General features: G+C 42.8%; 1 protein-coding gene across 3 annotated transcripts in view; it reads right to left on the bottom strand.

The window, feature by feature from the left end:
• Window positions 1-22,139, bottom strand: part of Nrg1 (neuregulin 1) — a 1,000,950-nt gene that overhangs the window by 180,341 nt on the left and 798,470 nt on the right. The window contains exon 1 of one of the 3 annotated variants that reach the window (XM_038325676.1): window positions 7,816-7,915. The exons of the other annotated variants lie outside the window; for them this stretch is intronic. Within the exon in view, the coding sequence (XP_038181604.1) occupies window positions 7,816-7,915 (100 nt within the window). Of the gene's footprint in view, window positions 1-7,815; window positions 7,916-22,139 lie in introns of those variants that run through there. 3 annotated transcript variants of the gene reach the window in all.

Here is a 22,139-nt window from a genome sequence, read left to right as displayed (position 1 = left end):
AATGGAATAAATATACATTAAGGAATGTATAAGACTATAAAATCAGCAAACATGTTTCACTTGATAGTAGGAGAAACCCTAATCTGACATAAGTGTGTAAAAGTGAGTTGGCGGAGGCATACCCTTACTCCCAGCCCTGGAAACACAGAAGCAGATCATCTCTGTGGGTTTGAGGCTAGCCTGGCCTATGCAGAAAGTCCAGGCCAGACAGCGCTACAGAGAAAGGCCCTGTCTCACCAAATTTTTTTTGAAGGCAGTGTTGAGGCAGAGGGCTTTTCTAGTTTCATAGTACTCGATAAAATAAAGCCTGGATTTATTTACCAGTCATCACTGTTCCTACTCAAAGATCCAGGATTTTTCTGTAGATACCTGGCGTCTAAGATATAGCAGGAAAAGCAGCATGTTAATAAGCCAGAGAAGACGGACGCTTCACAGTAAAAAGTGCCCCTTCTCTCCTCCGCCAGCTGTGCAGCCCTCTAACTTTATACTGACTTCATCCTTTGCGGATATCTGAGGAGTCTAATCTACAGACTACAGAAAATGCTGCTTCTTCAGCTACTCCCTAGTGCAGCTTTCATTCATGACTCTAATCCTATTTCATTACTAAAACTTCTAGGACACTTTCATTTTTTTCTCTCTCTCTTTTTTTTTTATCTAGGACACTTTCAAAGTTATCAGCATCACCACATTGTTTAAAATAGTATATAAAGCATAAAGTCAAACTACTAAAACAAAAATCTCTGACAGTGAGCTCTATGGCATTTAGGGTAATCAGTCGCACATGACCTATAAAACCAACGATTTCATATGGTTCAGCCCACGAGCATTCCCTGACTCCAACATCATTAAACTAAATCTCAACAGCTGCCTTCCTACAGAAGCTGTGAGAGGAATGCATTGGGACCCTGGGGCAGAGCAGAGCGTATTCCCCATCAGCAATGCTGGTTTCAGCAAGAAGCCATGTAAACTCTACTACACCTTATGAACGGAAATGATACAATGCGGAATAGGGACAGATAGGGCCAGTACAAGGCGGGATAGATGAGGAATGAACAGGCTGAGGAGACGACTTAAAGCTTAAGACAGTTTGCTGAGTTTCATCCCCAGCCAGCACCCACGTGGAGCAGCTCACAAACACCCATGACTCATGCTCCAAGGGATCAGGTGCCCTCTTTTGGCCTCCATAAGCACCTACACCCACGTGCACATACACAGACATAGACACACATACATTAAAAGAATAAATCTTTAAAACATCATGAGCAGGCAAACCATAAGTAGCAGGAGTTATGGGTCGGCTACTATGACATTAGCCCATCATTCTCAAGAACTACTCTAACTTGTTTTCAGAAACGTGTATGTCAGAGTAGCGTTCTTCAGCAGGACCAGAATTAATGCCATAGAAACAAACCTGTCGGCAAATATCTTTTGTTCAGTTATGGTGCTTCCTCAAAAGTGTCCAAGACCAGGGTAAAAGTTCCAAATATAACTAAACCTCCTCATGCGTACTACTTAAACCTAACTGGACAGGAGGTGCCTAGGCCTTTAAATGTCCAACTCTCCAGAGAAAGACGCCAGTGAGAAAGAATCTGGCCTAATGATTTAGCCTGGTGAGCACTGTGATATCTGAAAATATTCTGACTCCGAATACTTCATGAATCAAAGTTACTGTTTAGCTAAGAAAAGAAAATCATCTAATCGAATCAGCTAACCTTGATCAAATCGCGATACTGTTCATTGTACTATATTGGCCAGAGTACTGAAAAACTAAAGAGGGAAAGGCAGAAGTTGTCTTTGGGGACCAGCAGTGTGATGCTCTCAGAGCACCCTCTGGAGGCCAGAGGAAGGTGTCACCTGTAAGAGGAAGAATGGAGAAAATGGCGAGGATCTGTCCTGTCTCACTTGAGGCAGGCTCAAAAATAAACTTGACGACTTGCTTTCAAGGGACCCTGAAAAATGGGCATTAACTTACAGTTTGAAATACCGAAAAATGCAATCGATGTGTCACAAAATCCTCAAATAATGTTGCTGCTTCACTTTCCAAAAGTATTGATTAGCAAGCTTTCTACATACATTCTGAATTCTTCGTGGGAACTTAATGCAGAGGCATTGTGTGTTTGTTTATATTCCCGTGTGTACAGGAATACATCTACATGTGTAGACATGCATGTGGAGGGCAGAAAGACAGTCCTCAAAGGCCAGACAGTATTTCGAGAGTCTATGACTGACCTGGAACTTGCCAAGCAGGTGAGGTTGGCTGGCCAGTAAGCCCCTATATTTGCCTGTCTCCACCTCCCCAATGCTAGATTTACATGCAGACCCCACCAGACTTTTTTTAAATGTAGACTCTGGGGAACAAGGTCTTTGTGCTTGCAAGGTATTTTTATATTTAGAAGAATATATTTAAACACAATTCTTCACTCACAAAAGCTAGTTTTGTAAACAATATCATACAGCATAATCAAAATCATCGAGCTTTTTAAAGTAGCTAGTGTTCTGATTAATAAACAGAATGGATTAAGCTGTGTATTTTCTTCTAACACCTCTCTTCTTCTAAAGCAACAAACACTGACATCTATTGGTATTTTGGTAGCTTGCTTTTTCTTCTTTCATTTCAATCAACTAAAGCTCATGCAGATACGAATAGAATTAGGATGGAGAGATATGCCGCCTGTTCCTTTAGGGAACGTTTGCTTTATGTTCATTAGTAGTGTATTTAAAAGGTATATTTTCCCTTGATTAAAATAAAGTAAACCATTACGATTTAATGTTTGGTTTTATTTCTTCTATTTGCCAAGGTGAAGAGTTTCGGGGTTAACTAACCAAGAAAAAAAGTGTGGTAATTACTTCTTGGAGCAAATTCGGTAACTATTAATACAAAAATACTAGCACATGGTGTGATTTCTTCTCTCTTGACAGAGCCCAATAAACAATCAGTACTGTTAAAGACTACTACTGGTAAAAGCAATAGAACTCTGATCTGGTAAGAATCCATTATATTCCCAAGAACCTTAAACATGACATTTAACCATTCTAATGAGGGAGGAAGAAAAATGAACATGTGTAGAAACGTACATTTATTGCATTACTGGTTTTGCTTCTATTTCAAAATACCTGCAGCAGGGTCTACAAACTTTGCTGGCAACATATTGTTATCCCTGATAAAAAAGATAGGAAAGGACATGTTGATGTACACTTTGGTTCCTTAGTGGCTGTAATGTACACAAGTCCAAGAGAGAAGACACATATTCTGTACTACAAAAGGATGTTTAAACATCAACTCTGAAAATGTTGCCAGAAAAGGAGTCAGGTTTCAAAATCCTGCAGTTTGAAGCCTCAACATTTTTCTGCCAGATAAAATCCTGTTGCACCTCACTCTACTTTCAATATTTAGATTGAGCTCAGCAATGTTTTCATAATACATACATGCAGTTATGAAACTTGATGTACTCACTTTCCCCTATCTTTACAGGTAGTCCATATTAATATTTATGCCCACGCTAACATAAGGTCGGCACTGGCTTTTCTTTCCCATAAAAGGTAAATTATGAAAATTATGTCACATGTCCTTGCAGACAATTCCTTCTTTGAGTAATCTGATAAAGAAAGCTTATATTTGTTGGGTACAGAGTCCCTGCTGGCCAGCAGTCAGCAGGCTTTCATGGGTTATCTTGTTCACACTCCAGAGAGTCCGGAATTATCTCCACTTTACAAAAGGAAAAGAAACCTAGGCACTGAAAGATTAAGTAAGTTTTCCATGAGTTTACAACTAAAGGATGTTTGGTGATACTGGAGTTTAAATCTAGGCAATCTGTGTGGAGAATTAAGGGCAGGAGCATGCTGCCTAGCATTCAGACACTTTCATATTTTCTATTTTAAAAAATGATATAATATGCAATGCATGTGTTACACTGCCTGGAACACAAATTAACAGTTATCCCCATTACTCTGAACAGAAAAAGATTGATGAGGACATTGGAAATATATTTACTGTTCACACAATGGTCTAACACTTTCTGATATTACATATACATACATACATGTGCATATATATACATAACAGTCTTAGTACTTTCTTCTAATACTAGTATAAGTGCTGTTCTCTTTATTGGTACCATTTCATCACTTTGTATATATGAAAAGAGCATTCAAGCTTCCCTCATTATCCCTGCTATTTTAGTTATTCATAACAAGTCCTATTTTGTTCTGTAAATAATCTTTAGTGTTTTTAATAATTACATAATGTAAGCAGTTACAAGTAACCAGGTTGAAACAGACCACTGGACATTCCTGCCTGTTCTGTAAACACACACTGCCCTGTTAGTGACAGGGTACTTTATTTCCAAGAATGTTTACAGACACTTCAGCCTTTGGAGCCATTTAGTTAAGGAAACAGGTGGGTGACATCATTGGAGGCCATACAGCCTGCGCCTAGCTACTTGGGATACTATGTGTCTTTGGTTTTTCACCCACAAATGCCCCATCCACCAGGCATGACTTAGCACAGAATAGTTACAGATCTGAACTAGGTGTGAGGGCAGTTTCATGCCAGGTCATTTAAGGGGGCAAAACAATAGCAAAAATAATATTGTACAGAATAAGAAAAACATCAGCAATCTTAAGGAAGGTCTGAAGTCAATTGGTAAATTGACAGAATAAAAAGAAAAACTGGTTTTGTAATTCAAGCTTTTAAAGGAAAATATTAAGGTGAATGACTCAATTGGAGGCAGGATCTGGGAGGTCCAGCTTGCAGAAGGCTCGGGACATTATGGGGCCCTTGATACATGGATCTGTGACACAAAGCCCAGGGTTTTGCTGAGATTGCTTCTTTTGTGCAAAGAAGAAGAATTAATGGCCTCAAGGGTGTCGGATCAATGACAGTCATTATTACCGAATAAATAATTCTGTTGAACATCTGCAGCCAGGACAGCGTGCAATTTTGTATTTGTTAACTGTATCGATGATAGGAAACATTGTCAGGTACGTGTGACACATCAAATGGACCTGTCACATAGCAGGTTCAAAGGTGTTCTTCTCCTGAAGAGTTCCCACCATTGGCTGTGCCTATGCACATGATGGAGTCCACTGCAGGGCTGCGTGCCCTCAGTGATCTCAGCTGCTGTGAAATTGGCGTGACAACATCCACAGAGAAGCCTCAACATTGCACATGCATCACCAAGGACACGCCTACTGCTTCGGTGTTGTTTTAAGGAAAGGGGGCACTTGGTATTGAAGGCAACAACATTGGAACAATTCAAGCAATAGTTGTCCTGGTAAATCCTAAATGTGGCTACATGGCAAGTGTGAAGGCTGTTGGGGATGCTAAGGATCTACAGGTCAGAAAAAAACAAAACCAGAAAGAATGTGGATTTCCCCACACATCACATGGCTCTTAGCTACTCATCCTCTTCAAGACTGGCACTTACCATTAGAAGGGACAAGTGACAAAGCAAAGGCAGAAACACAGATTTCTAAACAGGACTAGCCAATGCCCTGTGTTCCTATGCAATGACCATTTCAAGTTAACCATTTGCAAATCAAATGAATACTCTTAATCTGCTTTAATCTGTTGGCAGGATCCTAAAGGGGATAGAAATTCTTCTGGAGTGAGTAAAACTTCCTCTATCGATGATGATGATGATAATAATAATAATAATAATAATAATAATAATAATAATACTGTGACAGGGTACAAATATACTAAAATCTAAACTCTAGCCCAGAGACAAGTTCATCCCAATTTTTCTGGGGAAATAGGAGGGAAAAAAAGCACTTAATCAATTTGTCTGGTTAAGAGGGTGCCAAGCTGTAGGCCTACAAAAACAAATGGAAAACATCAAGGAAGTTCTAGAATTCTCTCTTAAAGAGAACATTAGACAGTCCTGAGACAGCTGCCCACCTGGTGCGTAACGGCTACAGCGCAGGGCAGTGAGATTTCCAGCCTAAGACACTAAAATCACTAAGACATCTGTGTTACGTTTTAGACTGGAACCCTTGACAAGAGGTAAACCTGCTACTGAAAGAGACACTAATCAGACCACCACCCCACCTTAATGTATGAGAGCATCTAAGACACTGGTTCTCAACTTCCCCAATGCTGTGACCCTTTAATACAGTTCCATCATGTTGGGCTGGCCCCCGACCCCAAATGTAAAATTATTTTGTTACTACTTCGTAACTGTAATTTTGCTTCAGTTATGAACGGTACTGTAAATATCTGATATGCAGGATATCTGATATGCGACCCCTGAGAAAGAAAGGGTGGGGTCGTTTGACACCCCCCTCCCCCCGGGAGTCGCGACTCACGTGTTGAGAACCGCTGATCTAAGGGGACCCTAGGAAGTTCTGAAGAAAACAGACACCACAAGAGAAAGAAAACCTTCTTGATACCTTTACAGTGTTTGTTAGGACTGGATCTCTTTAACATACTATGATGACATTAATCCAGATCCCCATTTCATACTCTGACTACTATATTTAATCTCCAAAATATACAGTAAACACTAGCGAAGCATCAGTCTACCTTCAGGAAGGGTCATGCGGGATGATTAAGGTGAATCTCATGAGCAGTACCCTTTATGCAGACACAAGAAGGGCCAGTGGATAAACAATTACCCTCTGTTCAGTTTCTGTTTTGTTCTAAACCTTGCTTAGGGTCTCTGCCAACAACCCGAGTTCTGAATTGCTGGGTGATTCCAAGGCGTGTGCTAAGAAAATGCGGTTTGTTTTCTTCCTGCACGGAGCAGATACTTCAGCTATCTTCTTAAGGCGCAAAGTGCACAAGTGTGCTTTAATTTCCCAGAAGTACTTCATAATGTGTGTGTGTTGGAGACACTCTAAGAGACACAAGGCATCCAGATCGACCCGTAGGGGATTGTAGAGGGACAGTGAAGACCCTCTCATGCTCCACCGCTTTAAGCATCTACTTAGCCTCCAGTAGGTGCTTCAGCCTTTCCTAGGGATATCTAAGGTGACACCGTCATTGACGCGCTCTGATGGGGGAATTAAAAAGATCGCTTAAAAAAACCTAACTTCTTTTTCCATTCTATATATATATATAACCGCTAAGCAAGAGGAGTTCAAAATTCAGGCAAACTGTTGCTTTCTGACATCTCTTGGGAAACTAAACTAGGCATATTTATCAGGGTGACCCTGAAAACTAGAACCGCTAAATCAAGAGATCGTAGAATTTGTTCAGAGCCTACCTAAATCTTGGCACCCGGCCGGTTTCTGCGTGCTTCGCTAACCTTTAGGAATCCCTCTCAGCTGTTCTGGGTTTCCCTATCGCAGCACGCAATCAGGGCGAAGCCAGGCTCGCACGGCGGCTGTGCACCGCTTCCCTCCGCCCTCCACCCCCGCGCCGACGCCCGGGCACCAAAGCCGCCCTTTTCCTCCGACCACCCTCGGCGCAGCAGGGCCCACGCGGTGGGGCGCAGGCTCTCGGACCCCGGGCCCGTTCCCGCTTCTCTCGCTAGAGGGCAGGCGGGGCCTGCGCAAAGCCCTTGGGCCGCAGGGCACGCGCAGCCGGCAGGGATCCCGCACTCCGAGTCGCACTCCGAGCTGGGCTCCGAGACCTACGCGGGGACCGAGGGCCAACCCCGAGAGCAGGGCGCGCAGGGCGAACCCGGGAGGGTCCGGGATGGACGGCCAGGCTCTCGGGGCGCGCAGGGCGCGGGTGCCAGGTGGGACGATCCCCTCAGGGAAGCGCGGGGTTCCGCAACGCTGGGACCCAGTCAGGCGTGGGGAGCGCAACTCAGAAACACACGGGACAGACTGAGGCGTCCGCCTGGGAGAAGCGGGGCTGCAGGCACTCACCTGGGCTCGGGTCGCCCTCGCCAGGCGCGGGCTTCCCGCGGGATCCCCGGTCCTTCTTCTTGCCCTTCCCCTTGCCTTTGCCTTCTTTGCGCTCGGACATCTCGCCGAAGATGAGCGCTCTGCTCGGAACCGGCTTGGCGACGGTGACGCGCGACAAGTTTGGTCCAAGGGCTTGGAGAAAAGTTTGTCCCCGGAGGGAAAAGCGAGCGGCCGGGCTGCGTGGGGGGCGTCGCCTGTCGCCTGCGGGGAGCGGCGTGGACTCGGTCACCTGGAGCGTCCGCTCCGTCTGGGATGCCTCGGGGCTGCTCTAGTGTCCCGGGTCCCGGCGCTGCTGGCTCCGGCGTGGCCTCGCTCCGGTGGCGTCTGTCTTGCGCCCTTAGAGCACGGAGAAGGAAAGGTGTTCACAGTCCGGTCTGCGCTCGCGTAGCCAGGCTGCTGCCGCCGCCGCCGCTCTGCTCTGCTCTTGCCGTCCGCGCGGCCCGGAGTTCCCACAAGTTTTGGGGAAGTCCTAGCCGGCTCTTTTTCAATTGCCCGCAGGTTGGACGCTGGCGCCTCCTTCGCACCCTCCCCTCGCTTCGCCCCCTCCCTCTTCCCCACCACACCCCCACCCCGAGGCGCAGACACGCCAACGGGAGGAGCCTGAGCTGTGCGCTCGCGGTTCCAGCCCCTTTTTTCTGGCTGCCCGGCCTGGCTGGGGGCGGCCGAGCCCAGCGGCTGCCGGCAACACCCGACAGGGGTCGCTGGAAGCTGCGCTGGCTGTACCGCCACCGCGGGGCCAAACCGAGCAGTCCCGAGAGACCAGGAAAGGACCCTGGCTCTCACAATCCTCCGCAGGCTGCAGTAGCCACAAAACTGATGCAAGTCTTGAAAACTGAAGAGAGATGGAGAAAAGTTTGCAACCATGGCACCTGCCCCACAACGAAGGCTCTAGAGATCTGGAGGCCCCCGGGACGGGGAGGGACAGTTGCTATTTCTCAGAAGGGCTAAGGATTTATTTTTTTCTCACTTTGGGGGAGCTTCCCTTTCTCCCCGAGGGCAAAGGTGAAGTCTGGGGTGAATGGGAGTTGGCGGTACCCAGGAAGGGTTCTGCTAACTTCAAGCATGAATAGCTTGTACTTCATACGTCTGCTACTTGAGCTTGTGTCTGCCTTCGTGTGTTTAATAGCATGCCTGTTGGATTTCCCATCTCCAGTTTTGTTTTTAAAATAGCCTCTTCTAAGCACAATATCTTTTATTCCTAGTTAATTTCCGAAGGAACTGATGAGCCATAGTTCACCATGGTCAGGAACATCTCTACGGTAACCCTCCCCGCCCCACACCCCCACACCCAGACCCTAGAACTGAAGTGAAGTCCAGAGCATTAGTTCCTTAGTGCTAGTTGCCCGGATTAGACTTTCAGGGAAGGGCATCGTGAGTCCTAGTTTTCCTGTATCCTCCCTCTGGTGGAGAACACTAAGGAGCAGTTGAATCAAGAAAGAATTCTTCTGCAAAGGATAAAAGTTGGTGCTGGTGTCACCCGCACCAACAGGGAGCCACACTGTCTCCCTGAAGAGATGCTGTCGTCATTACACCATAGCGGTGGCCAACTTAGTCGGCTCATTTACTGTGACTAAGTACTGTGGTGTTTGTGTGCCGACTCACACAAACGATCAATACTTTACAGCTATCCCACTTTCAGGGTGACTTGGCTCCCGCCTTTTCTCCTCCTGGAGTCAATGCTAACTGATGCATTGCTATCTACAGCTTTCCCTGTGTTCTTTAGCTGCCAAGATTTAAATAAAGGTGAAATCCGGAATGCACCTTTCAAACATGTGGGAGGGGGAATGTGCAAACACATTCATTTTAAATTGTCTTAAAAACCATTTTGTTCTGCTTTAATTTGCATTCGACTAAGAATCAAACTCCATCAGATGGGTGTAGTTGTTAAGAAATATCTCAACAGTACTGGCATCATTTTTATTCTTAAACGTTAGTGTCCAGAGGTCTTGCTAGCCTTCCAGCGTACTCCACATACAAATCTCATTGTTCCACGCAAACTGCAGAACCCGAGAAGATTCCAGCTCTGTGAACAGCACTGTAGCGTCTGCCCACGGAGTGAAAGAAAGGTGGGCCCAGCGCTGGCTGAAATAACTCCGCTTTCCCAGGAGGGGCCACTGCTCAGCCAGCAAGGGGCAGCAAGCCGCTGAAAGCAGAAACCCTTCCATTTCACTAGGGTGCTTCTCTGGAGGATGTGATGGCTGGAGATTTACTCACCACATGCTGTCAGACGCCAGCCTTTTAGAATCAAAGGACTGAAAGCAAACTTGCATTTTGGACTTTACAACAAAATGCTGGGTCTTCCCAAACACATGAATAATAAAAACCCAAGTCTATGGGAGCGTCTTCTTCTGTCCGGGTTGCTTGGGGTCTAGACACTTTACTTCCCACAACTCCTTCTTCTTAGGAGGAGCATCTCCATGAGGATAAAGGAGACTACACATCGTGAAAGTTTCTGTTTGAATAAAGCCATTGAGTTACTCCACAAACCTCCGCAACCGAAATGACCACCAAGAAAGGTGAAAGATACCCCAGTAGCTTCCGAATAAAACACCAGCAGCGTCCCCATGGAAACTCGTAGGAGTGAGAAATGGATAGGTATGATGAGAGAATGATTTAGGATTACACGACTTTTTTTTTAAAACTTGATTAGATGACATGGGGAGAGGAGGAAAGGACCCAAGAGTTGAAGAGCTAGGTACTGAAGGAACTTTGAAGGCATGTGATAGAGCCGCACTTGAACAACAAGGATGCTTCCTAGAACCATGCCCAGATTCTGGAATCCTATATGATTGCCAATTACAACTGAGTTAGGAGGAAATTCATGACCAAGTCCATTCTTTTTGGTACTAATGTATTGTTCGAGTCTTTATTCTTTACGTAATTCGTGTTAATTTCTTGAGTATATTTTACTATATTATTTACAAACAACTGGAAGATTAACCAAAAAGTCGATTTCTTTGATACTTAAAATATTTATGAGATTTGTCAACACTTCAAAATTGTCCTTAAATTATTCATTTCTGTGGTCATTAAGTGGCGAATGAAATGTTTTGTTGTTTTTAAAAATACCTTGGAACTGATTTAGGGACTGAAAAGGAAAAGTATTCTTTAAAAAACAAAACAAACAAATATGCCAGGTGTGATGGCTCATCGTGTAGTCTCTGAGCTTTGGAGGATGAGGCGAGACTCTCACCAGGATCCCCAAGGCCAGCCTCGGCATCACAGTGAGACTGTCTCCATTTTAACAATTGTTAAACACAATATATTAAATGTAAAGCTCAATTGAAACATTTTTCAGAATGAAATAACTTCATGTTTTAATGAATTTGTTATGCTCCTAGGAATGGGCATCAAATATGGCTTGTTAGCTCCTAGCTTACACACCAAACTGTCATTGTATGTCAAGTGACAATCGAGTAGAAAATCATTTAATCCCTTTGTGAATAAAGAAAGGCAAAACATAGATCTTATATAAAACAGCAGCTTTAAGAAGAGCCATCGTGGATCATTGCAGTTTTTATCATCAAGACATGCCTTTGGGAACTCATAGACTCTACAAAGTTGGTTAAATGCATTCTTTTAATAATTCCTTTGGGGTCCAAGAAAAAAAATTTAAAGGGAAAAAAAAGGAATGAAAATGAACTAATGTGATTTTTGCCAAACTTCCATTCCTGATAGGAATGAAAATTAACGTTAAGATTCTGCAGACACTTTTCACTTTTGTTTTTAACTTTCCATTTGTCTTTTTTGTTCTTATTTTTGTTTTGATTTGATTATTGTTGTTTTGAGAGTTTCCTGTAGCCTAGACTGACCTCATACTCACTATGTAACTGAGAATGACCTTGAACTCTTTATTTCATAGAGAGGTGGAGATGCCATCTGTCTGTCTGTCTGTGTGGTGTATGTGCATGTGTGTATTCTCCAGTGTCCCATCTGTCGCTCTCCACTTTATTCCTTTGAGACAGGGTCTCTCACTGAGCCTAGAACCAGGCTGGTAGTCAGCAAAACCTGGTGACCATCCTCTCTACCCTCCAGCATGCTAGGGTGTACACACGTTAAAATGAAGTAACAAGGCAATTTAAACAGAGATTACTTTTGGAAATCTTGTGACAAAGTTGATGTTAATAAAACGCATTGATTAATTCGAAGAAACTCTCCGAAGAGTCAAGTCCACATCTGTGTGATTTATTTATTCATTTACTAAGCATTTTCCAAAGAAACGGTAGACAATGGAAGAACACAAATTCTGCCCTGGTTCACATAAACCTAAAATCTTGTGAACAAGACATAAACACAACTAATTAGCCAATACAGCCAGTCTAGATAGATTTTCTAATGACTGAAGCTTTTAAAACTCGGGGAATCTTTTCGAAGAAAAATAATGCAAGTTTAGAAATACAAATTTGGGATGGGAAAGAAATTCAGAGTGTATGCCTCAGCATACGAGAAGCCCTGGGTTGACGCCACATCACCAGGGACAAAAGAAGACACAGACCCAAGAACACTAAAGAGGCCTGGGGCAGTAAACAGGCCTTGAAATTTCACTAGCTTCAAGATAAATTCAACTCTACTGATCTCAAATCTGTTCTGTCATCTCCACTGCAGTCCCAACAATGGTAAGGCACAATTAAAAACTTAGTAGGTAATACGTTCGCCATCACTGCACCCGCTGTAGCAATAAATAACACATAATCAAAAATGCGTGCAAAGCTGAATGGAGCAAAAATGGTCAAAGGAGTGAAAATCCCTTCCCAGTGAAGAGGACAGCCTTGGTGAACGACGTACTTTTGAGAAGCACGGCTCCCCAGCAAAAGTAGAGATGATCCACCCCATTCAGCCAGGAATGAAAAGAACTGCTAATTAATCGTATCCTGTCTGCTGTGAAGCAAGTCGGTTTTATAATAAAATTGTGAATTTGTCATCTGAACATTCTGAAAGGTATGGCTATGTGTTTCTGTTCGCGTGACTTGAATAATTATGCCAGGCTGATAATTACCTTTGGGTGTCATTATTATTAACGGTGTGATTATTTGTGATTATGCTCCTATGATCTGCAACTTGGATTAAATCGATGATACTGCTAATATTAATGCTTGTTTACTTTCTTCACCAGCCCCCGCTCTTTCTCTTTCTTTTCCCTTCTCGGGTATTGATCTTAAATCCTCACACATGCTAAGCAAATGACATCACTGAGCTACATCCAATGCATCTTTCTTTTCTTTTACAAATCTAGCCGGCATCCTGTCTCTTTGGTAATAAGACAGATGTGTAAGACAATGGTTTTTAAAATACACTTTAATTCCTTTGGAGAAAAGGATGCTGCCTGTCTGAGTTTGCTTTCTATTGCTGTCATAAAACACTGACAATGCCCCTGTGGGGACGAAAGGGCTTATTTGGCTTATACAGCCCATCACTGTCTATCATTGAGGGAAGCCAGGGCAGGAGCCTGGAGGCAGGGACTGAAGCAGAATCGGCAGGGAGCGCTGGCCTGCTAGCCTTGGTTTGGCCTGCTCGCCTTGGTTTGCTCATCTTGTTTTCTTTTTTTTTTTTCTTTTTTTTTATTAAAAATTTCCATCTCCTCCCCTCCTCCTCCCCCTTCCCTCCCCTCCCTTCCACCCATACCCCGACTCCGCCCCTCTCCAAGCCAAAGAGCCATCAGGGTTCCCTTCACTATGTTAAGTCCAAGGTCCTCCCAGCTCCCCCTAAGTCCAGGAATTGGAATGGGACTGATGGAACAGGGGACCGAACCGGACTCTCTGAATGTGGCTGACGGTGGAGGAGGACTGAGAAACCAAGGACAACGGCGATGAGCATGAACTCTACAGCATGGACAGGCTCACTGTGAGCCTTGTCAGTTTGGTTGCTCATCTTGTTTTCTTATTCAGCCCAGAACCACCAGCCCAGGGATATCACTGCCCACAGAGGACTGGGCCCTCCCACATCAATCACTAATCAAGAAAATATCCCACAGACATGCCTACAGGCTGCTCTGAAAGAGGCAATTAGTCAATCAAGGGTTCCTCTTCCCTGGTGACTCTAGATTGAGTCAAGTTGATAAAAACAAAATAATAATTTGCACACTATTCAATCTTTGAGTTATTCTTTCTGAGTTTCACACTGTATATCTTAATCATACCGTCTTCTTGCTCCATGCCCTTAAATCGCGTGTATATTTGATGCAAATATCTTAAATTTACACTACGTACATATTTATGTACATAAACCTACATATATAGACATTCAAGTATCACACATTTATTTGTATGTGTGCACATATTGTGTAGCTTTATAGTTACTTTTTTCTTTTGGCAGTGATATTGTATTTGAATATGAGCATATGAAAGACAGACTGGAGGTCCATTTGCGGTCTTTCTATACAACTCTCCGTTAGAATTCCTACCACTATGCTGTTAACCTAGCAAGACCTGCTAACTTTGAATAGCACGATAGAGGAAGTATTGCTTGTTTCTTTGTTCTCTATGCAGTCCTGGCTCTCCTGGAGCCTCCTATGTAGACGGGGCCTCAAGTTCAAAGAAGCTCCTTTCTTACCAACAGTCATTTCAGCTCCCAGGTTTCTGCAGCCAGCCCACCCCATGCTCTCTTTCTTTCTTTCTTTCTTTCTTTCTTTCTTTCTTTCTTTCTTTCTTTCTTTCTTCCTTCCTTCCTTCCTTCCTTCCTTCCTTCCTTCCTTTCTGTTTTTGTTTTGTTTTTGATTTTTGAGACAAGATTTCCTTGCTGTTCTGGAACTCACTTTCTAGACCAGGCTGGCCTCGAACTCACAGAGATCCACCTGCCTCTGCTTCCCAGTGCTGGGATTAAAGGCCTGCGCCACTACCACCCAGCCCCTCCTCTTTCGTAAATACCATCTAAATCCAAGCCTTCTCTGCTGTGACTGTAGAGAAACCTTCAACCCCATGATCATTTCCCTTATTTTTTTTTTTTTTTGCCCCACCCAGCAGTCAGAGGCACCTTTCTGAAATGTAATTTCCACCCGGTCACTCTTTGCTTCTGAGAACTGTAACCAGCAACCTTATGGAGCGAGGAAAGGCCTGCCTCCAGCCTCCTCTCTCTCAGTGCACTCACTGTGTCTCACACACTGGTGTCTCCTTACAGGGAGAGCAAAACAAACAAACAAACAAACAAACAAACAAACACCCCTTGCCATTCCCCAGCCTCAGAGCCTTTGTGTTTCTGTTTCCTATGTCTGAAATTCTTCCATGCTTTTCCGATTTCATTATTGCTTAGGTCTGGACTGACTTTCATAGCCTGGACAACACTTTTCTTGTCTTTCAAACCAATATGATCCAGTAATATTTTAAGCTCCCGTCACAAATATAGCAATTCTCCCAGCTTGTAAGGATTTTCTTGTGAAGTATTTAATAATCTGCTTCTACTGGGTATGCCTCTCCCTGAGGACAGACTATTTCATCTTTAATCTTGTACGTCTCACACTGCATGTATCTAATCTTAACAAGTAATACAGTTTGTTAATCAGTGAACAAATTAAGACCAATAAAATTCCTTTCCAACATACCATAAGAATATAACATACATCTGTGTATATACTTCTTAACCAGATTTTTAAATGATTATGATACCAAGCATGGCACTTGGGAGTGACTTCCATTAAAATGAGCTATTGTTTGATTGATTGATTTTCATTAGTTGTGAAGCTGGGCTTATAACCTTGCATATATTAAAGAAGACCTCTGTATATACAAACAAGTAACCCTCTTAAAAATAAACTGAAAAATAAAAATCTTGATCGGGAGAGTTAGTTAGGCAGCTAAGATCTTGCTGCTCTTGCAGAAGACTTGATTTAAATTCCCAACACACACATGGTGGTTCACAACCACCTGTAACTCCAGTCCCAGAGGATCTGATGTCCTTTCTAACCTCTGTGGGCACCAGGCACACTCATACACACAAGATAACAAAATAAATGAAATAAATAGGACTTAAAAATAAAAAGATGAAAAATCGTCACTTACCTCTCCAAACTATCTAACAGGTGTGACGGTGGCTTCTAACAGTATACAAAATGTCAAGATAGTTTGCTTAAATTGCCTTCCTGAGTTTCGCCTATGGATTACACTTGCTGCTTCATTTATTCCCTTGGTCTAAATCTACAAACACAGCATCGTTAGCAGAGTTGGTAATCTGTTCTAGCTCTGAGCTTGGGGCATGCAATCCTTGTTTCCATGAGATTATTTATCACTCCACGTAAGAGCAGTCTGTCCTCACCCAGTATGTGAGTCTAGTACTCACTCACCACCGTGGACCTAGCTTGGAGTCCGGCTGTAACTCCCCTAACAGCCTGCTTTTGCCCACTGCCCATATTCACAAAGCAGATAAAAGTGGATCTCTCTGTACATTCTCGTAGCGCAGCCTCTGGAAGCACTGACTAGATCTCCAAGAGAGAAAGTAGATGTCTTCATGGCTATTAAACATCAGCCCACAAGATCTTTTCCAAGGTTAACACTTTTCCTTTGAAATACACTTTCTCATGACTGGGAGAAAGAGTCATCCCTGCTAAATTTATAATGATGCTAAAATATAAATTAAATGCTGTGAGAGATGAATTAGTATGTCGAATATTTGAACAGCGAGAGTAATTTAGCAGGTCAATTCCTGTCTATAAGTTCCATAAAAGACACCTGGTAGGAAGTATTCTGAAGCAGATGATAGGAAATTGCTTTGTAATATCATTTGTAATATCATTACTGTAGCTGGGCTGCATGGGACTGAGGGCTGACCCCACGCTATGCTGCTCCTGGCTCAGGCAAGGAATAATACCGTAAGTACTTGTTACCAGCTTTTATGCATAATGTAAAGTTTCTTTCTACGTCTTTATGAAAATGGTTCTTCTGTTTTTCAGTTCCTTCTCCTAGGGCCCAGTGGTTCAAATATCTGACTCGATGAGAGATTTTTAACTCCAAGCTGAGCCAAGAGTAAAGTTCTCCTTGGAATGTCCATTCATCTCCAACCTGGATCCAGGCCTGGGCATTAGCTTACTCCACAGCAGACCAAGTTTCAACAGTCTGTATGCAGGGAAATTTTCCGGTTGGGTATACTGAAAACATGTATGTGTTTCAAGCCTTGTTCGTTTGGGAAAGAATTTTACAAGTATTAACAACTAAGACAGCAAGCTATGTTTTAAGAATAATTTAATTGGAAGCCGGGCGGTGGTGGCGCACGCCTTTAATCCCAGCACTCGGGAGGCAGAGGCAGGCGGATCTCTGTGAGTTCGAGACCAGCCTGGTCTACAAGAGCTAGTTCCAGGACAGGCTCCAAAGCTACAGAGAAACCCTGTCTCGAAAAACAAAACAAAAACAAAAACAAAAAAAAAAACAAAAAAAAAACAAAAAAAAAAAAACCAAAACAAAACAAAACAAAAAAAAAGAATAATTTAATTAAACAATTAACTAACTTGACAAAAATCAAATGCATGTCAAAAAAAAAAGAAAGAAAAGAAAAAAAAACTGATGATCAACCATGCAGAAACTAATACTCATATGAAAAGTATTGATGTGTTTTGTCTTTTCTGCTTGATCACAAAGACTGGGTTTGTTCCAACTTTTTCCTGAAGGTACAGGATGAAATCACCTGAGCACAGATTTGTGTGTGTGTGTGTGTACGTGTGTATGTACGTGTGTATGTTTGTGCGTGCATGTGGGTGTTGCTAGCAATTTGTACACTACAGGGCAAGCACTCTACTACTTAGCTACATGCAAGGGACTCACATAAGTTACAAGGTACAGCAAGTTTTAATCTCACCTAGGATATCATCAAGTGTACAGAAATCTGAGTGTTTACCCTGAGTTCGAGATGTTCAAGTAACTGCCGAGGAACATACTCAGAATTGGTATTTCCAGTGACATTTCTTCGCTTCCAGATTGCACTATAATATTGGAGACCCCATAAAATGTTATATCCACACACCAAAATTATTTTCATCATATTAGACCCTTATCTTGGAAATGACCCAAACTAACCTTGGTTTTACAGTGGGCATGAGACAGTTACATGTTTTAGGCAGTTTTTCTCCTATATTAGGATGTGAAACCCCTTTTCCCATTATTGCTGCTGTTTCTGAGACGGTGGGACAGAATCACATGAAAAACCACTTTTATTTTCATGACAACAAGCACACCCCTGTGGCTGAAGAAATGGTTTATTGTTAGGAGTGCATGTGTGGCTTTTTTCTTAGAATCTTAGATCGGCTCTCAAAACCCATACCCAGCAGCTGACAGTTGACTGAAGTTCACTTCTAGGGGGAATCCAACACCCTCTTCTGGCCTCTGGGGATACACACACACACACACACACACACACACACACACACACACACACACTAATTTAAAAACCACATATTTTTAGTCAGCAATTTGCTAAGATTTATACAGAATGTACCAGCATGTCTGTGTCATGAGTGTTGAAGACTTATTCTGTGCAGTTTTTCCACATATAGAGGCTTAATTACTATCTATTTTAACTCACTTTGAAAATGTCCTTCTAGCCAGGCAGTGGTGGCACACGCCTTTAACCCCAGCACTCAGGAGGCAGAGGCAGTTGGATCTCTATGTGTCTACAAGAGCTAGTTCCAGGACAGTCTCCAAAGATACAGAGAAATCCTGTCTCGAAAAACCAGCAGCAACAACAACAAATGTCCTTTTACCCTCTAGTACCTATGACTTTGTCATTAAAGCATTTCCAGTACTTACCCTTCCTCCTTTGAGTGCATCTCTCCAGCCCACTGCAGTACCAGGTAACCCTGCGCACCCATCTTCTCTGTTCACATTACCTTTTTCTGCTCTAAGCATCATTGCATAATAGGAAAACGTACTTCAGGCTCTTTGTTTCTTTTCACGCCCAACATTCTTAGTTCTTTCTTTGATCCCCATCACCTCCTTCAGGTCCTCCAGGGAGACTGCTCAATGGTCACAGACCGTGCCTGACTTCCTCCTTCCTGGGGAGGGCTAATACATATTCACAGGTCTTCAGTTTCCACCCATGGATCTCAGAGAGTAGTTCATGAAATTGCTCCTTTTCTCTTTCTCTAAGATTTCTATTTTGCGGGTTTTATGCATGCTGGCCCTTGACCCAATATTTAAAATACTTTTCTTCGTAACTACATGCTAATCCTATAAAATGTCACTCACTGTCATGAGCTAAAATGTTAATCCACAATTGTGTATCTACTGCCCTACATTTTGTCTGGATTCTGAGACTATTTCAAACTAGACACATCTGGAATAGAGGCCAGGTCGAACTGGTCAGAAATAGCTTTCCTTTCTCTCCTTACATCTTTCTTTCCTACCTACATCCGGAAATTTGCTGCCCCAGCCCCCTGCAGCATCTCGGCTGTAGGCTCATCTTCTTTTTCCCTGGATCTTTTTGCATTCTTCACCTGGACTTGTAAGTTCTCATTTTCCTGAGATGCTTTCAATTCTCACACCCAGATATTCTCCCTGCTGCCGCCAGAGTTAATCTTCTCAAACACAGTCATTATCATGTCGGTCCTTAGTGAAAGGACTCTGTTGGGTTCCTGGTGCCGTGACTCTGAACGTTTTCTATAGAAGTCAGGCGTGTCCTTCTCAGCCTCCGTGAGAAGCAAATGCTCATTTTCTTTCTTCCTCTCCTCTTAAAGACTTGGTCTTCTCTGGCCACTTTGAACTATACATCATCTTACCAATCACGTTGTGGGATGTTATGGAAAAATCTTTTTGTACACTGTGAAGAAGTATCACTTGGATTGGCTTAATAAAAAGATAAATGGCCAAGAGCTAGGCAGGATTTGGGGAGCAGAGAGAATGCTGGGAAGGAGAAGGCAGGGCCACGAGGAGACAAAGAGGAAGCTATGGCCAAGCTTTCATAACTAATAATAAGTCTCCACGTCCTTACTGGAGAGCCAGCAGTCCTGACAAAAACGTCAAACTAAAGTATAATTATTTTTATCTGTCCTTAAATTTCTTTCCCTTTTTTAGTGTGGTAGATTGCTATGCTATTCAAATCAAAACTCATGTCTTCTTCTTTTTTTCTGACATCCTTAATCAGAACTAATTGATGCTGTTTATCTCAAATTATATGTATGTATGTATGTTTCTATGTATGTATACACGTGTGTGATATTTAAATCAACTTCAGCATACATATAAAGAGAGAGATGAATATACAAATATATATGGAGACAGAGAGATGAATCTAAATGTATGTAAAGAATTTGCAGTTTGTATTTAAGTCTCCTTACAGAGAAAAGGCAACAATTTATTTGCCAAATGCAGCTTTTTACTTCAATTCAGACTAGATATTCAATTGCATCTATAGCATTGTTCAACAAAAAAAATATAGTTCACAGAGGTCCCAAAAGAAGGCTAATTTCAATTATTACACTTCCACATACTTACATCAACTTCAGCCTTTTGCTTATGTGGTCTACATTTGATATCCTCTTATTAACAAATTCTCATACAATACACTTATTCCTCATGAGCCATGATAGTTAAATGTTATACAAAGTTTATAAGAAACTTTATTTGTAAAATTTTATGTGAAAATTAAATTTGGGGGGGGGTGTTGGGTAGTGTTGCCTCACGCCTTTAGTCCCAGCACTTGGGAGGCAGAGGCAGGCAGATTTCTGTGAGGTTAGGACCAGCCTGGTCTACAGTGTGAATTCGAGGACATCCAGGGCTACACAGAGAAACCCAGTCATAAAAAAACAAACAAGCAAAGAAAAAAAAAACAAACACAACAAAAAACAAAGTAAAAATTAAATTTATATATTCAGTCTTGATCTTGATTTTTGAAAACTTCAAGGCAGTGAAGAGTCACTCCATTACAGATATTGGTGAGACAGCCTGTCTTCCAAAGAGTGCATATCTCTTTACATGATCTCAGCGTGAGCATCCAAGAGCAGGCCAGTGTCGCTGTCATTACCATGGGCCTGGATTAAAAACCTGACAAAGAGGAGCCCATTCCCTGGAAAGCTCCAGAGACTCAGAATTCCAGCTGTGTTGCTCCACAGAAGCCCACCATCTGCGAAATGGAACTTACCGTCACTCCTATGTCTCAGTTCACTCTGTGACAGTCAAGTGAGTAAATACCAATGCTCCAGCCAAAGTTGCCGCTGCAAACCCTGGCAGATCTTCTGGCCCCTGCTGCCCTCTCCCTTCCAGAGGTCCCTGCTCCTGCTGACCAGCATAGATGTTCCCTTACATCTCTTTAGGAATTTTAGCCGACTTCACAAAAGGAAACTTTATGCTTAATGAATACATCGTTCTGCCATTCTAATGACTGAATTAATTCTGAGTGATCCCAGGCCATGCTACTGGTACTTATGTCTAAGGATAGTAAAGCCATTAAAAACCATGTGGAGATTTGAGATTTACCACACTGCTCCAAGTCTACTTCCTACTATGAACCATTTTCTGAATTTTCTGACCTATAAAAATCTCTCATATCCCAATACAAGGAAGCAGAGAGACAAAGAGTTTTTTTTTAAGGTTATTCAAATGAGTACATTTGTGTTTGTCCCTGATTCCAGCAGAAATCACAGTGACAGCAAAAACAACCGAGGCTTAAAAATAATTAGCAGGATAGCATCTGTATTGAGTATACACAATCATTTTCCCACCGTCATTCCCTAAGTAGCACAGTGTGACATCTACACATGCAGCATTTGCATTACATTAGTACCGTCCGTAAACCAGAGACAACGTCAAGTACACTGGAGAATCTGCAGAGGTAATTTGCAAATCCTGTGCCATTTGATGTAACAGATTTGAGTGCTTGCAGCTTGCATATCCGTGGGGTCCTAGAATCAAATATTTGTGGATCCTGAGCGGTGGTGATGATTACACTGTGGATGTGGCAAATGGAATTCCAAGAGAACACGCACAATTCTTACTCCCGATTGCACATCTTCTATAGAATCCTCCTCTCTCCAACCCTCCCCCCCCACCCCCCGCCGCAAGAATGGTAAAAATTATCATCCACCCTAAGGATTCTAACCTATTCAAATGAGCCCTCAATAAAGGGTGTGGGCCATTCATAAAAAGAACATGACTTTTACTGGTGTGGAAAAACCCCACATACCTTCAAGTCTTTGGGAACACAGAGCTACCTACAGCTGGCAGATGGCAAGAAAATAGAGTCCTTCCATCCTGCTGTCCACATGAAACAGTCCTGCCAGCCACCTGAATAGGCTTGGAGAAGGACCTGAGCTCCAGGTGACAATCAGACCCAGGGAACGTTCTGAGTTTAGCTTCCTCAGATCACAGGTAGCC

This window comes from Arvicola amphibius, chromosome 4 (genome assembly GCF_903992535.2).
Source record: "Arvicola amphibius chromosome 4, mArvAmp1.2, whole genome shotgun sequence".
Lineage (NCBI taxonomy): Eukaryota > Metazoa > Chordata > Mammalia > Rodentia > Cricetidae > Arvicola > Arvicola amphibius.
This window is presented reverse-complemented; position numbering and strand designations above follow the sequence as displayed.